Genomic DNA, 17,664 nt, shown 5'->3' with positions numbered 1-17,664 from the left:
CACTATGGGGTTGTGGTTGACTATCGGTCTAAAATACATCACTATGGGGTTGTGGTTGACTAATGGTCTAAAAGACATCACTATGGGGTTGTGGTTGACTAACGGTCTAAAATACATCAGGTTGGGGTTGTGGTTGACTAACGGTCTAAAATACATCACTATGGGGTTGTGGTTGACTAACGGTCTAAAATACATCAGTATGGGGTTGTGGTTGACTAACGGTCTAAAATACATCAGGTTGGGGTTGTGGTTGACTAACGGTCTAAAATACATCACTATGGGGTTGTGGTTGACTAACGGTCTAAAATACATCACTATGGGGTTGTGGTTGACTAACGGTCTAAAATACATCAGTATGGGGTTGTGGTTTACTAACAGTCTAAAATACATCACTATGGGGTTGTGGTTGACTATCGGTCTAAAATATATCACTATGGGGTTGTGGTTGACTAACGGTCTAAAATACATCAGGTTGGGGTTGTGGTTGACTAACAGTCTAAAATACATCACTATGGGGTTGTGGTTGACTATCGGTCTAAAATACATCAGGTTGGGGTTGTGGTTGACTAACAGTCTAAAATACATCACTATGGGGTTGTGGTTGACTATCGGTCTAAAATACATCAGGTTGGGGTTGTGGTTGACTAACGGTCTAAAATACATCACTATGGGGTTGTGGTTGACTAACGGTCTAAAATACATCAGTATGGGGTTGTGGTTGACTAACAGTCTAAAATACATCACTATGGGGTTGTGGTTGACTATCGGTCTAAAATACATCACTATGGGGTTGTGGTTGACTAACGGTCTAAAATACATCAGGTTGGGGTTGTGGTTGACTAACGGTCTAAAATACATCAGTATGGGGTTGTGGTTGACTAACAGTCTAAAATACATCACTATGGGGTTGTGGTTGACTATCGGTCTAAAATACATCAGGTTGGGGTTGTGGTTGACTAACAGTCTAAAATACATCACTATGGGGTTGTGGTTGACTAACGGTCTAAAATACATCAGTATGGGGTTGTGGTTGACTATCGGTCTAAAATACATCAGGTTGGGGTTGTGGTTGACTAACGGTCTAAAATACATCACTATGGGGTTGTGGTTGACTAACGGTCTAAAATACATCAGTATGGGGTTGTGGTTGACTAACGGTCTAAAATACATCAGGTTGGGGTTGTGGTTGACTAACGGTCTAAAATACATCACTATGGGGTTGTGGTTGACTAACAGTCTAAAATACATCACTATGGGGTTGTGGTTGACTATCGGTCTAAAATACATCAGGTTGGGGTTGTGGTTGACTAACAGTCTAAAATACATCACTATGGGGTTGTGGTTGACTATCGGTCTAAAATACATCAGGTTGGGGTTGTGGTTGACTAACAGTCTAAAATACATCACTATGGGGTTGTGGTTGACTAACAGTCTAAAATACATCACTATGGGGTTGTGGTTGACTATCGGTCTAAAATACATCAGGTTGGGGTTGTGGTTGACTAACAGTCTAAAATACATCACTATGGGGTTGTGGTTGACTAACGGTCTAAAATACATCACTATGGGGTTGTGGTTGACTAACGGTCTAAAATACATCACTATGGGGTTGTGGTTGACTAACGGTCTAAAATACATCAGTATGGGGTTGTGGTTGACTATCGGTCTAAAATACATCACTATGGGGTTGTGGTTGACTATCGGTCTAAAATACATCACTATGGGGTTGTGGTTGACTATCGGTCTAAAATACATCACTATGGGGTTGTGGTTGACTAACGGTCTAAAATACATCAGGTTGGGGTTGTGGTTGACTAACGGTCTAAAATACATCACTATGGGGTTGTGGTTGACTATCGGTCTAAAATACATCACTATGGGGTTGTGGTTGACTATCGGTCTAAAATACATCACTATGGGGTTGTGGTTGACTAACGGTCTAAAATACATCAGTATGGGGTTGTGGTTTACTAACAGTCTAAAATACATCACTATGGGGTTGTGGTTGACTATCGGTCTAAAATACATCACTATGGGGTTGTGGTTGACTAACGGTCTAAAATACATCAGGTTGGGGTTGTGGTTGACTAACAGTCTAAAATACATCACTATGGGGTTGTGGTTGACTATCGGTCTAAAATACATCAGGTTGGGGTTGTGGTTGACTAACAGTCTAAAATACATCACTATGGGGTTGTGGTTGACTATCGGTCTAAAATACATCAGGTTGGGGTTGTGGTTGACTAACGGTCTAAAATACATCACTATGGGGTTGTGGTTGACTAACGGTCTAAAATACATCAGTATGGGGTTGTGGTTGACTAACAGTCTAAAATACATCACTATGGGGTTGTGGTTGACTATCGGTCTAAAATACATCACTATGGGGTTGTGGTTGACTAACGGTCTAAAATACATCAGGTTGGGGTTGTGGTTGACTAACGGTCTAAAATACATCAGTATGGGGTTGTGGTTGACTAACAGTCTAAAATACATCACTATGGGGTTGTGGTTGACTATCGGTCTAAAATACATCAGGTTGGGGTTGTGGTTGACTAACAGTCTAAAATACATCACTATGGGGTTGTGGTTGACTAACGGTCTAAAATACATCAGTATGGGGTTGTGGTTGACTATCGGTCTAAAATACATCAGGTTGGGGTTGTGGTTGACTAACGGTCTAAAATACATCACTATGGGGTTGTGGTTGACTAACGGTCTAAAATACATCAGTATGGGGTTGTGGTTGACTAACGGTCTAAAATACATCAGGTTGGGGTTGTGGTTGACTAACGGTCTAAAATACATCACTATGGGGTTGTGGTTGACTAACAGTCTAAAATACATCACTATGGGGTTGTGGTTGACTATCGGTCTAAAATACATCAGGTTGGGGTTGTGGTTGACTAACAGTCTAAAATACATCACTATGGGGTTGTGGTTGACTATCGGTCTAAAATACATCAGGTTGGGGTTGTGGTTGACTAACAGTCTAAAATACATCACTATGGGGTTGTGGTTGACTAACAGTCTAAAATACATCACTATGGGGTTGTGGTTGACTATCGGTCTAAAATACATCAGGTTGGGGTTGTGGTTGACTAACAGTCTAAAATACATCACTATGGGGTTGTGGTTGACTAACGGTCTAAAATACATCACTATGGGGTTGTGGTTGACTAACGGTCTAAAATACATCACTATGGGGTTGTGGTTGACTAACGGTCTAAAATACATCAGTATGGGGTTGTGGTTGACTATCGGTCTAAAATACATCACTATGGGGTTGTGGTTGACTATCGGTCTAAAATACATCACTATGGGGTTGTGGTTGACTATCGGTCTAAAATACATCACTATGGGGTTGTGGTTGACTAACGGTCTAAAATACATCAGGTTGGGGTTGTGGTTGACTAACGGTCTAAAATACATCACTATGGGGTTGTGGTTGACTATCGGTCTAAAATACATCACTATGGGGTTGTGGTTGACTATCGGTCTAAAATACATCACTATGGGGTTGTGGTTGACTAACGGTCTAAAATACATCAGGTTGGGGTTGTGGTTGACTAACGGTATGGGGTGGTGTTAGAGTGATTCTGAGCATTAAGAGGGTAACCTACATCTGTAGTCTACTTTATGTGTATACAGTGCATTCAGACCCCTTGACTTTTCCCACATTCTGCTGTTACATCCTTATTCTAAAATGGATTAAATGATTTATTTTACTCATCAATCTACAATACCCCATAATGACAAAGCTAAAACAGGTTTTTATAAATTTTAGCAAATGTATAAAATAAAATAAAACAGAAATACCTTATTTACATAAGTATTCAGAACCTTTGCTATGAGACTCGAAATTGATATGATTTGGAAAGGCACACACCTGTCTATATAAGGTCCCACAGTTGACAGTGCATGTCAGAGCAAAAACCAAGCCATCAGGTCGAAGGAATTGTCTGTAGAGCTCCGAGACAGGATTGTGTCGAGGCACAGATCTGGGGAAGGGTACCGAAAGATTTCTGCAGCATTGAAGGTCCCCAAGAACACAGTGGCCTCCATCATTCTTAAATGGAAGAAGTTTGGAACCACCAAGACTCTTCCTAGAGCTGGCCACCCGGCCAAACTGAGCAATCGGGGGAGAAGGGCCTTGGTCAAGAACCCGATGGTCACTCTGACAGAGCTCCAGAGTTCCTCTGTGGAGATGGGAGAATCTTCCAGAAGGACAACCATCTCTGCAGCACTCCACCAAACAGGCCTTTATGGTAGAGTGGCCAGACGGAAGCCACTCCTCAGTAAAAGGCACATGACAGCCCGCTTGGAGTTTGCCAAAAGGCACTTAAAGGCCTCTCAGACCATGAGAAACAAGATTCTCTGGTCTGATGAAACCAAGATTGAACTCTTTGGCCGGAATGCCAAGCGTCACATCTGGAGGAAACCTGGCACCATCCCTACGGTGAAGCATGGTGGTAGCAGCATCATGCTGTGGGGATGTTTTTCAGTGGCAGGGACTGGAAGACTAGTCAGGATCGAGGGAAAGATGAACGGAGCAAAGTACAGAGAGATCCTTGACGAAAACATGCTCCAGAGCGCTCAGGACCACAGACTGGGGTGAAGGTTCACCTTCCAACAGGACAACGACCCTAAGCAAACAGACAAGACAACGCAGGAGTGGCTTCGGGACAAGTCTCTGAATGTCCTTGAGTGGCCCAGCCAGAGCCCGGACTTGAACCCGATCATACATCTCTGGAGAGACCTGAAAATAGCTGTGCAGCAACGCTCCCCATCCAACCTGACAGAGCTTGAGAGGATCTGCAGAGAAGAATGGGAGAAACTCCCCAAATACAGGTGTGCCAACCTTGTAGCGTCATACCCAAGAAGACTTGAGGCTGTAATCACTGCAAAAGGTGCGTCAACAAAGTACTCAGTCAAGGGTCTGAATACTTATGTAAATGTGATATTTCAGTCTTTTTTTAATGACTAAAAACTTGTTTTTGCTTTGTCATTATGGGGTATTGTGTGTAGATTGATGAGGGAGAAAAACAATTTAATCCATTTTAGAATAAGACTGTAACGTAACAAAATGTGGAAAAGTGAAGGGGTCTGAATACTTTCCGAATGCACTGTACACAGCCTAATGTATCTGTAGTCTACTTTATGTATATAAGTAAAACACATAGTGATACACATTATGAGTCTCGACCACAACCTGGATCCTGACCTCACTCCATCTCAATGCCAACCTGGATCCTGACCTCACTCCATCTCAATGTCAATCTGGATCCTGACCTCACTCCATCTCATTGACATCCTGGATGCTGACCTCACTCCACTCAAAACTTCCATCCTCAGACGCAGCGAGCCTGTCTCCAGAACTCACTCTCTCTTCTATGTTCTAATTCTATGTTCTATGTTCTAATTCTATGTTCTATGTTCTATGTTCTACAGACGCAGCGAGCCTGTCTCCAGACCTCACTCGTGGCACGCCACCAAGCTAGGTGAGGGCCAGCCAGACCCCAGCATGATGCAAATATCCCAGGGCAGCATGGCCCCTCCCTGGCATCACACCTACCACTCCAGGTTAGTCAATCAATCAAGCAATCAATCAAATGTATTTCTAAAGCCATTTTTTTACAGTTGTCACAAAGTGCTTTTACAGTTTTCTAGCCATGGAGAGGTGAACACAGGGCCTCTGTCAGAAAGTATATAAAGGGCTTATTATTTAAGTGGATTTCATCAATTTTACATGGAAATATTTTGATCCTTAAACATGTTAAGTATGAGGGCTGTGTTGTTCATATAACATACACTGAGTATACAAAACATTAACAACACCTGCTCTTTCCATGACATAAGACTAACCAGGTGAGTCCAGGTGAAAGTTATGATACCCCTTATTGATGCCACTTGTTAAATTTCACTTCAATCAGTGTAGATGAAGGGGAGGAGACAGGTTATAGAAGGATATTTAAGCCTTGAGACAATTGAGACATGGATTGTGTGTGTGTGCCATTCAGAGGGTGAATGGGAAAGACAAAAGATTCAAGTGTCTTTAAACGGAATATGGTAGTAGGTGCCAGGCGCACCGGTTTGTGTCAAGAACTGCAACGCTGCTGGGTTTTTCACACTCAACAGTTTCCCGTGTGTATCAAGAATGCTCCTCCACCCAAAGGACAATCTAGCCAATTTGACAACAGTGGGAAGCGTTGGAGTCAACGTGGGCCAGCATCCCTGTGGAACCATAAGGACTGTGCAGGGCTGTATTGACTGGAGTGAGTTATCTGGTCTGCCACATTGGACACTGGAGTCTTGAAGACAAAGGAATTCAGACACTACCAAGACCAGAGTAAAGATTGCTAACCAAATCCGCTCGATGCCATGATCTTTCGACATAAAGTATGTGTGTAATAGTAGTAATTCTATAGTAGGTTATGTAGCCTGGTAAGTCATACCTTTACGACTGGTTTCATAAGACCTATGGTTTCTATAGAGTGTGGCTAATTCCGAAATGGCAAAAGTAGTGCACTATATAGGGAATAGGGTGCCATTCGGGACACATATACCACTCTCTTGGTGCTCAGTTGAACCCAGCTGTTTCTTTAACGGAAAACAGTAGTATATTATCTTGGAGTTAGACGCGTGACAGGACACAGGGGTTAAAGTTCTCCGGCACTGCGACGGAAATCCCGTCATGGATTTCCGAGAGGTTGTTTTCGAGGTCGGTGTAGATCCAGAATAACAATCTCTGGTTATGTCTGTTCTATGAAATATACAGTGGGGGAAAAAAAGTATTTAGTCAGCCACCAATTGTGCAAGTTCTCCCACTTAAAAAGATGAGAGAGGCCTGTAACTTTCATCATAGGTACACGTCAACTATGACAGACAAATTGACAAAAAAAAATCCAGAAAATCACATTGTAGGATTTTTAATGAATTTATTTGCAAATTATGGTGGAAAATAAGTATTTGGTCACCTACAAACAAGCAAGATTTCTGGCTCTCACAGACCTGTAACTTCTTCTTTAAGAGGCTCCTCTGTCCTCCACTCGTTACCTGTATTAATGGCACCTGTTTGAACTTGTTATCAGTATAAAAGACACCTGTCCACAACCTCAAACAGTCACACTCCAAACTCCACTATGGCCAAGACCAAAGAGCTGTCAAAGGACACCAGAAACAAAATTGTAGACCTGCACCAGGCTGGGAAGACTGAATCTGCAATAGGTAAGCAGCTTGGTTTGAAGAAATCAACTGTGGGAGCAATTATTAGGAAATGGAAGACATACAAGACCACTGATAATCTCCCTCGATCTGGGGCTCCACGCAAGATCTCACCTCGTGGGGTCAAAATGATCACAAGAATGGTGAGCAAAAATCCCAGAACCACACGGGGGGACCTAGTGAATGACCTGCAGAGAGATGGGACCAAAGTAACAAAGTCTACCATCAGTAACACACTACGCCGCCAGGGACTCAAATCCTGCAGTGCCAGACGTGTCCCCCTGCTTAAGCCAGTACATGTCCAGGCCCGTCTGAAGTTTGCTAGAGTGCATTTGGATGATCCAGAAGAGGATTGGGAGAATGTCATATGGTCAGATGAAACCAAAATATAACTTTTTGGTAAGAACTCAACTCGTCGTGTTTGGAGGACAAAGAATGCTGAGTTGCATCCAAAGAACACCATACCTACTGTGAAGCATGGGGGTGGAAACATCATGCTTTGGGGCTGTTTTTCTGCAAAGGGACTAGGACGACTGATCCGTGTAAACGGAAAGAATGAATGGGGCCATGTATCGTGAGATTTTGAGTGAAAACCTCCTTCCATCAGCAAGGGCATTGAAGATGAAACATGGCTGGGTCTTTCAGCATGACAATGATCCCAAACACACCGCCCGGGCAACGAAGGAGTGGCTTCGTAAGAAGCATTTCAAGGTCCTGGAGTGGCCTAGCCAGTCTCCAGATCTCAACCCCATAGAAAATCTTTGGAGGGAGTTGAAAGTCTGTGTTGCCCAGAGACAGCCCCAAAACATCACTGCTCTAGAGGAGATCTGCATGGAGGAATGGGCCAAAATACCAGCAACAGTGTGTGAAAACCTTGTGAAGACTTACAGAAAACGTTTGACCTGTGTCATTGCCAACAAAGGGTATATAACAAAGTATTGAGAAACTTTTGTTATTGACCAAATACTTATTTTCCACCATAATTTGCAAATAAATTAATTAAAAATCCTACAGTGTGATTTTCTGGAATTTTTTTTCTCATTTGCTCTGTCATAGTTGACGTGTACCTATGATGAAAATTACAGGCCTCTCTCATCTTTTTAAGTGGGAGAACTTGCACAATTGGTGGCTGATTAAATACTTTTTTCCCCCACTGTATGCACAAATAAATGTATACTCAAATATTTTATTTTCTCTTGTTACGCTGTTGTGCACTGAACTGACATGCATGATTGTTGATGACACTCCAGTGTTCAGATGAAGGGAATTGAACAGTATATAATGAGTACCACAAGGAGCGCTCAACTCAAACAGCTGTATAACCTACTGTAGCTGCTGGTAAAGTCATTCAAAGCCTCTACTTTATCACTCGGGATGGAACTTTCCAGTGCTACTATTTTTGCCATGTAACGTGGTTATTAAAACAAAATCAGACAACCCCATAGTAGAATAGTTGACTTATTTCCCCCAGTCGGCTTGTTGTTGTGCGTTCTATGCGAGATAAATATTCCTCTCGAGGCGCATTCAAGTTGCTAGAGCCATAGGAGGGAACCGTATTCTGACAAGCAGTCAATGCATAACAGTTCTTAACGCAATCGCGGGAAAGCAGTTTTGGCCTTTGTTTAAAAAAAGAGGCGATCCCGGTTTTACATTGCTACCACGTTTATTTTTCTACTCCTTCGCGTTGGATCGTTTCAAGCATGGTTTAGGAGCAGCTGGGTAACAACCTCTTAAAGGGGCAATGTTGTCTTAAAAGGGCAATGACATACTTTGTAATAGAAACAAAAATAATGTTGTTTCGAGTGAATTATTATTAATAATTATTTATATATTTATAATAAAATAATAATGATAATCAGGATGTTGTGTCCAATGGGGTAAATGCAGATGGACAAACCCCATGCTTCAGCCTATGTACATTTTATATCCACTATGCTTTGTCAGCTGGGCTACAGGTGATAATGCAATGCTTATTGCTAATAGCACATATAGACCATGCAATATGTTATTGGGCCCATTTCTGGAGGTGGAAATTATATTTGTATACATTTTATTTTTATACATTTTGGAGTAGAATGGCCTTTTAAAAAGTCACCAGAACTGAGCTTCTCAGTCCTTCTACATAAAACTTATCCCAGGGAGGACCCTGGACCGCCTTAGCAAGGGGACTGGAATTGGTCAAACTCCTCTTTCCCTAAAAGCATGATGGTCATGACGTTCTTACATGAAAGTGGAGGTTAACTTGCCCCCAGGCAATCGACATGAGATCGACTTAAGTTTCAGCCATGTTTTTTTTTTTTTTTGCTTTAACCTCTGAGGACAGTAGTGTATTATCTTAGACTGTGACTCATGAAAGGACAGTAGTGTATTATCTTAGACTGTGACTCATGAAAGGACAGTAGTGTATTATCTTAGACTGTGACTCATGAAAGGACAGTAGTGTATTATCTTAGACTGTGACTCATGAAAGGACAGTAGTGTATTATCTTAGACTGTGACTCATGAAAGGACAGTAGTGTATTATCTTAGACTGTGACTCATGAAAGGACAGTAGTGTATTATCTTAGACTGTGACTCATGAAAGGACAGTAGTGTATTATCTTAGACTGAGACTCATGAAAGGACAGTAGTGTATTATCTTAGACTGTGACTCATGAAAGGACATTTGATCCAACAGTCAACTGCCCGTAAAGTTGATGTGTTTAGGACAGGACGGCTTGTTTGCAGATGGGTCAGCTGAAAACGTCACAAAAACGATGCACATGCTTCAATGGAGCAGAAGTCTGTGTGTCATTGTGATTCCGGATGGCCAGATAGCTAGCAACAATGACAAGAAGCTGCCATGTGGGGAATCGTAGGTGGCTCGTTTCACCTCGTTTCATCTTGTTCTTGGTACCATGTCTTGTTTTGAGGTGTTTTGACTGATGTCACTGCTAATATAGCAAAGATTTGCTAGCTAGCTAACCAATATCTGTAACGATGGATTTGATAGATAACAAATACTCATTGTGCACATTTATTTATGTTTTCAATAAACATTGGAGACTAAATATAGTTTACATGTTGTCAACAGTCTAAGCCAACCCCGTCTGTTCTGCACCATAGTTGCACACGTGCCCAACCTGTCTAGGTATTGACGTCATCTGTCTGCTTACGGAGGGACATTCCTGGTGACACCTCCCCTCAGCTCTACCGTTCCCATAGCAGCTCCCACTCCCTCTCGGGTCATACAATGTTGGCAGTTATTTGCTAAGAGAGAAGAGAAAGTGAGAGAGGGTGGGGGAGAGAGGGTAGAGAGAGAGAGAGAGAGAGAGAGAGAGAGAGAGAGAGAGAGAGAGAGAGAGAGAGAGAGAGTTCAAATTCAAGCTGCTTTATTGGCATGAAAAACATTGTGTCAATATTGCCAAAGCAACAATGTATACAATAATAAAATTATAAACAATAACAAATAATAATATAAAATGGTAGTAAATAATAATCAAAATTAAATGCAAAAATAATAACAATACAATGGTAACAGTCAATAGTAGAAATGTAATAAATATACAAATCTAAATATGGAAAATGAAACTATAACTAACTTACAGTGGGGAAAAAAAGTATTTAGTCAGCCACCAATTGTGCAAGTTCTCCCACTTAAAAAGATGAGAGAGGCCTGTAATTTTCATCATAGGTACACGTCAACTATGACAGACAAATTGAGAAAAAAAAATCCAGAAAATCCCATTGTAGGATTTTTTATGAATTTATTTGCAAATTATGGTGGAAAATAAGTATTTGGTCACCTACAAACAAGCAAGATTTCTGGCTCTCACAGACCTGTAACTTCTTCTTTAAGAGGCTCCTCTGTCCTCCACTCGTTACCTGTATTAATGGCACCTGTTTGAACTTGTTATCAGTATAAAAGACACCTGTCCACAACCTCAAACAGTCACACTCCAAACTCCACAATGGCCAAGACCAAAGAGCTGTCAAAGGACACCAGAAACAAAATTGTAGACCTGGACCAGGCTGGGAAGACTGAATCTGCAATAGGTAAGCAGCTTGGTTTGAAGAAATCAACTGTGGGAGCAATTATTAGGAAATGGAAGACATACAAGACCACTGATAATCTCCCTCGATCTGGGGCTCCACGCAAGATCTCACCCCGTGGGTCAAAATTATCACAAGAACGGTGAGCAAAAATCCCAGAACCACACGGGGGGACCTAGTGAATGACCTGCAGAGAGCTGGGACCAAAGTAACAAAGCCTACCATCAGTAACACACTACGCCGCCAGGGACTCAAATCCTGCAGTGCGAGACGTGTCCCCCTGCTTAAGCCAGTACATGTCCAGGCCCGTCTGAAGTTTGCTAGAGTGCATTTGGATGATCCAGAAGAGGATTGGGAGAATGTCATATGGTCAGATGAAACCAAAATATAACTTTTTGGTAAAAACTCAACTCATCGTGTTTGGAGGACAAAGAATGCTGAGTTGCATCCAAAGAACACCATACCTACTGTGAAGCATGGGGGTGGAAACATCATGCTTTGGGGCTGTTTTTCTGCAAAGGGACCAGGACGACTGATCCATGTAAAGGCAAGAATGAATGGGGCCATGTATCGTGAGATTTTGAGTGAAAACCTCCTTCCATCAGCAAGGGCATTGAAGATGAAACGTGGCTGGGTCTTTCAGCATGACAATGATCCCAAACACACCGCCCGGGCAACGAAGGAGTGGCTTCGTAAGAAACATTTCAAGGTCCTGGAGTGGCCTAGCCAGTCTCCAGATCTCAACCCCATAGAAAATCTTTAGAGGGAGTTGAAAGTCCGTGTTGCCCAGCGACAGCCCCAAAACATCACTGCTCTAGAGGAGATCTGCATGGAGGAATGGGCCAAAATACCAGCAACAGTGTGTGAAAACCTTGTGAAGACTTACAGAAATCGTTTGACCTGTGTCATTGCCAACAAAGGGTATATAACAAAGTATTGAGAAACTTTTGTTATTGACCAAATACTTATTTTCCACCATAATTTGCAAATAAATTCATTAAAAATCCTACAATGTGATTTTCTAGATTTTTTTCCCTCATTTTGTCTGTCATAGTTGACGTGTACCTATGATGAAAATTACAGGCCTCTCTCATCTTTTTAAGTGGGAGAACTTGCACAATTGGTGGCTGACTAAATACTTTTTTTCCCCACTGTATAACTAAATAACGGTCGTCTTCACCATTATATCAGTACTACAACTACCATCATCATTACTACCACTACTACCACCACCATCATTAAACTGCCATCATTACCATCACCCCTACTACCATCATCATTACTACCACTACTACCACCACCATCATTAAACGGGCCATCATTACCATTACCACCCATACCACTACTATTTGGAATGATAAACAACAATAATAATGGTAATAACAATAATAGCAATAACAATAATAATAAGTACGTTACTATTTATTATGCAGATGTTATTATTCAGTGTCCCTCAGGCTATGGCAGGCTAATACATATTTGGCTGCAAGAGGAGCCATTGCTCCTTCGCCCATGAGTATTTTTAGTTTTTCCTCTGGGTTTAATAAATTAAAATTTGGAATAAATCTAGTCATTTCTGTGAATAATGAATCTCTTTGTAAGGAATATTTATCACAGTAAAGGAGAAAGTGCATCTCTGTTTCTACCTCCCCTGTCGTGCAGTGACCACATATACGCTCCTCTTTGGGTAGCCATGTCTTTTTATGTCTGCCGGTTTCTACTGCCAATTGATGGTCACTCAGCCTGTACTTGGTAAGGATCTGTCTCTGCTTCGTATCTCTGACAGAGTAGAGATAATCCGCCAATTCATATTCTCTGTTTAGGGCCAGATAGCAATTTAGTCGGCTTTGGGATTTTGTTTCGTTTTTCCAATGTTGTAAATATGAGTCCTTTGATTGGTTCATGATTTTGTTCATTGGAATTCTTTATTTTGAAGCAGTGCTGGTGTCAGCTTGGTTGGTTAGGTCCAACACCAGCTGACTGAGAGGGCTCGTTTCTGGGCTCAGCTCTTGGGTTTGAAGTGCTTTAAATTGCAGACTTGAATTTGGACTTGAATTTAGATGTAGCCAAAATGTTAATGATCTTTTCTGCATTTTCATTACTACTGGAAAGCGGCCCAATTCTGCCCTACATGCATTAGTTGGTGTATTTCTCTGGACTTGTATAACTTTCCGACAGAATTCTGCATGTAGGGCTTCAATTGGATGTTTGTCCCACATTTTAAAGTCCAGTTTATTGAGTGGCCCCCAAACCTCACTTCCGTAAAGAGCTATTGGTAGGATTACACTGTCAAATATTTTGGTCCAAATTCTAATTGGGATGTTGATTTTGAATAATTTCATTTCTATTGCATACAATGGTCTGCGAGCTTTTTCTTTGAGTGCATTCACTCACATATTAAAGTTTCCCGATGCAGATATGGTCAGACCAAGGTATGTGTAATTTTTAGTGTGTTCAATTATGGTGTTGTTCAGGGTGAATTTATATTTGTGTTTCTGACATCTGTTTTTTTTCTCTCCCTCTCTCTCTCGCTCTCTCTCCCTCTCCCTCTCCCTCTCCCTCTCTCTCTCTCTCTCTCTCTCTCTGTCTCTCTCTCTCGCTGTATCTCTCTCTCTCTCTCTCTCTCTCTCTCTCTGTCTCTCTCTGTCTCTCTCTGCCTCTCTCTCTCTCTCTCTCTCTCTCTCTCTCTCTCTCTCTCTCTCTCTCTCTCTCTCTCTCTCTCTCTCATCCTCCCCCTCTCCTCTCTCTCTCTCTCTCTCTCGTCTCCACAGTGCGTCCACTACAGACCTGTCGGGCTACGACCCAGGTTACCTGAGGAAGAGTCCAGACCAGTACAGTTCTAGAGGAAGTATGGAGAGCCTCGGGGAGCAACACAGCCACCCAACCTACAGGTGCAGCTCTTTTTAACATGAGGTTTTTGTTATGTTTTTATTATGCGTTATTGTTCCTTGTCTTGTCTTTGTAATCATAATTTCCAGAGAGGACAACAATGTAGCCTTCAGGTTTATTGTGTTTTTACCCTAGATAATATGTTATGCTGTCTCCGGCTGGAGCAGCCTACTACTGTTAATTATCTAATAAATTCAATCAATCAAGTAAGGATCAATAAAGTACTTCTGTACTCTACAGTTCTTCCTGCCACCAGCTGTCTGCCTCCAAGTCCTCCAACAGCATGGACCACCTTCACAATAAGAGGGACTCAGCCTACTCCTCCTTCTCCACCAGCTCTAGTATCCCAGAGTACCTAGCGGCCGCTCCGACCTTTGGTAAGGAGAGGTCGTATTCCATGGAGACGGTTCCGCAGAGGGGCGGGGTTAGTGGAGGAGGCGGGGCCGGGGCGGAGGGAATGCAGCAAGCTGACATCCGATATGTCCGTACGGTCTACGACCCCCAGCAGGGCGGGGCCCAGGAGCACGAGGTCAGCTCCACCTCTGCTGCGTTGCTACGCAACCACGAGGCTGGCAGGGCGGGGTCTTGTAGTGGGGGCGGAGCCGCCTGTTACCGCGGCACCAGTAGCAGTAGTAACAGCAGTGGCGGAAGCAGCGGTGGTGGTAACCATGGTATTAACCCCAACCGTCACAGTGTTGGGCCCATCTGGGGTCAGAGCGCCAGCCGCAGTTCCTACGAGAGCCTGAAGGGGGTGCCGGCTCCTCCCATGCGGAGCGATAGCTACGCGGCCATCAGGAACCATGAGAGGCCCAACTCCTGGTCCAGCCTGGAGCAGACTCGCTCACTCAGGGCTCTCCACAAGGGGTCCACCTCCTCCTGGTACCACTCCTCTGGCTCCGTGGCCTCCGGCTCGGGAAAGGGCTCCTACGGGGCCGAGGGCCAGCTCCACACTGTCATAGAGAAGAGTCCTGAGAGCAGGTATTAAGTCTATTCTATTGTATCCAATTAGCGAACCCATGGACATCATGAGTTGTGTTTGTTTCACCAGACATCGGTCATCAGTGCTCCGTCTATGTGGCTCTAATGTAGGCATGTGTATGTTGTTGTCTTCCTCTTCTTCTAGCCCCACCACCAAGCCCAAACAGGGCTTCCCACCGCCCCCCGAACCCCAGCAAACATCCACCCAGTCTGGCCGCCTCATGCTGCCCCAGGGCATCTACCCCGTGCCCCCTCCGGAACCCCACTATGCCCAGATGCCCACCAGCAGCCCCAGCCCCAGCAACGTGTACCCAGCCCTGGCCAGGGAGAGCAGCCTGAGCAGGCAGCGAGAGCTCCAGGGGTTAGGGGTGGGGGTCAGTGTGGATACAGGGATGGCGGTAGTGGTGGAGAATGGATACCAAAGCAACCCTTCTTCCTCCTCCTATGTCACTTCCTCTGGCCAGCCTCAGCATCATGACTTTGCTCAGCCTCCACCCAAACAGCCAGCTCATCCAACCCAACCCGCAGACAGAGGGGGGGACAGGTCAGGGTACGAGGAGACCCAAACCAAACTGGGTCTCTACAGGTCTCTGCCTTTGGGACACGGCCAGACCGTGTCCCAAAGGCAGAGCCAGCGGAGTCAAGGACAGGGACAGGGACAGGGACAGGGTCAGAGCCATGGTCAGGGTCAGGGTCAGGAACAGGGTCAGAGCCAGGGTCAGGGACAGGGTCAGAGCCAGGGTCAGGGACAGGGTCAGAGCCAGGGTCAGGGACAGGGTCAGAGCCAGGGTCAGGGTCAGGGTCAGGAACAGGGTCAGAGCCAGGGTCAGGGACAGGGTCAGGAACAGGGTCAGAGCCAGGGTCAGGAACAGGGTCAGAGCCAGGGTCAGGGACAGGGTCAGAGCCAGGGTCAGGGACAGGGTCAGAGCCAGGGTCAGGCGAACAGACCCTCCTCAGCCCAGTCTCTAGGCCAGGAGAGGCGGGATCCATACACTCCAGTCCAGCCGCGGGGAGAGAGGCTACCCAGGTACTCCCTGGGCTCAGAGAGATACCCTGAGCACCACCGACAGGGCCAGGGCAGAGAGGAGGAGCCCAGTCACCACACCAGTCACCCAGTACCTCCTCATGCCACCACCATGCCCAGTAAGATCGTCCAGGGACAGGTTCCCCAGGGGAGCAGCAGCAGTAGGACCCCAGCACAGGTGTCTGACCAGCGGTTAGAGCAGAGAGCCCAGGGGCCTGACCAGCGGTTAGAGCAGAGAGCCCAGGGGCCTGACCAGCGGTTAGAGCAGAGAGCCCAGGGGCCTGACCAGCGGTTAGAGCAGAGAGCCCAGGGGCCTGACCAGCGGTTAGAGCAGAGAGCCCAGGGGCCTGACCAGCGGGTCAACGACCAGAGATCCAGGTCCCCCCTCTGGCACTACAGTGATCCAATTCCCCCACAGCAGCAGAGGGACCAGAGGGACCAGAGGGGACCAGAGCACCCCCTGACCCGGCTGGAGAACGCCCTAGCGGATGTCCAGCGCTGTGCCAGTCCAGAGAGCTCCGCCAGCAGCCAGAGCAGGCACCAGAGGAGCCTCTCTGTTCTGGAGAAGGTGAACCGCTTCGAGCGCCGCGAACAGGGTCATGGGCAGGGACAGGTTCAGGGACAGGTTCAGGGACAGGTTCAGGGGAAGCAGAGGAGTAAAAGCACCAGCGCCAGCCACACCAGCCTGAGGCCCTCCTCCTCCCGTCCAACTCAGCCCCAGTCCCAGCCCCAGTCCCAGCCCCAGTCCCAGCCCCAGTCCCAGCCCCAGTCCCAGCCCCAGCCCCAACCCCAGCCCCAACCCCAGCCCCAGCCCCTGCCCCAGCCCCAGCCCCAGCCCCAACCCCAGCCCCAGTCCCAGCCCCAGCCCCAGCCCCTGCCCCTGCCCCAGCCCCAACCCCAACCCCAGCCCCAGCCCCAGCCCCAGCCCCAGCCCCAGTCCCAGCCCCATGAGAGGGCCATGAGCTATGGTGCAGGAATGGATGACCTGCGTAACAGCCCCAGCAGCACACTGATCTCCTCCTCTAGCTCACATCATGGGAAAACAACGGTGGCCCACGAGGGTCATCATTACGCAGAGCAGAGGCCAGGGAGTTGTGACCAGGCCCAGTCCCAGAGCTCCAGGTACCCCCACCACCACCACCACCCTAACCCCCAGGACCCTCACCCTGGCTCAGCCCTGCAGAGGAGCAGGAGCACCTTCCAACTGGGGAGCAAGGAGGGCCAGGAGGAGAATGGCCACGACAGGGACAGGTAATTGTTCAAAATTGTATATAATATCTACACTGAGTGGACAAAACATAAAGAACACCTTCCTAATATTGAGTTGCACCCCCCCCCCCCTTTTGCCATCAGAACAGCCTCAAGGTGTCGAAAGCATTCCACAGGGATGCTGGCCCATGTTGACTCCAACGCTTCCCACAGTTGTGTCAAGTTGGCTGGATGTTCTTTGGGTGGTGGACCATTCTTAATACACACGGGAAACTGTTGAGTGTGAAAAACCCAGCAGCGTTGCAGTT

General features: G+C 45.5%; 1 protein-coding gene across 1 annotated transcript in view; it reads left to right on the top strand.

Annotated features, from left to right (window-relative positions):
- LOC311136162 (protein Shroom3-like) overlaps window positions 1–17,664 on the top strand; it is a 116,433-nt gene that overhangs the window by 68,477 nt on the left and 30,292 nt on the right. Inside the window, exons 4-8 of the mRNA XM_084170253.1 lie at window positions 5,452–5,583; window positions 14,028–14,147; window positions 14,386–15,123; window positions 15,269–16,916; window positions 17,091–17,398. Coding sequence (XP_084026379.1) covers window positions 5,452–5,583; window positions 14,028–14,147; window positions 14,386–15,123; window positions 15,269–16,916; window positions 17,091–17,398 — 2,946 coding nt within the window. The remainder of the gene's footprint in view (window positions 1–5,451; window positions 5,584–14,027; window positions 14,148–14,385; window positions 15,124–15,268; window positions 16,917–17,090; window positions 17,399–17,664) is intronic.

The sequence above is a fragment of the Coregonus lavaretus genome (genome assembly GCF_964263955.1).
Source record: "Coregonus lavaretus genome assembly, chromosome: 10".
NCBI classification, from domain to species: domain Eukaryota; kingdom Metazoa; phylum Chordata; class Actinopteri; order Salmoniformes; family Salmonidae; genus Coregonus; species Coregonus lavaretus.
Note: the sequence above shows the minus strand (reverse complement) of the source record. Positions and strands in the feature narration are given on the sequence as shown.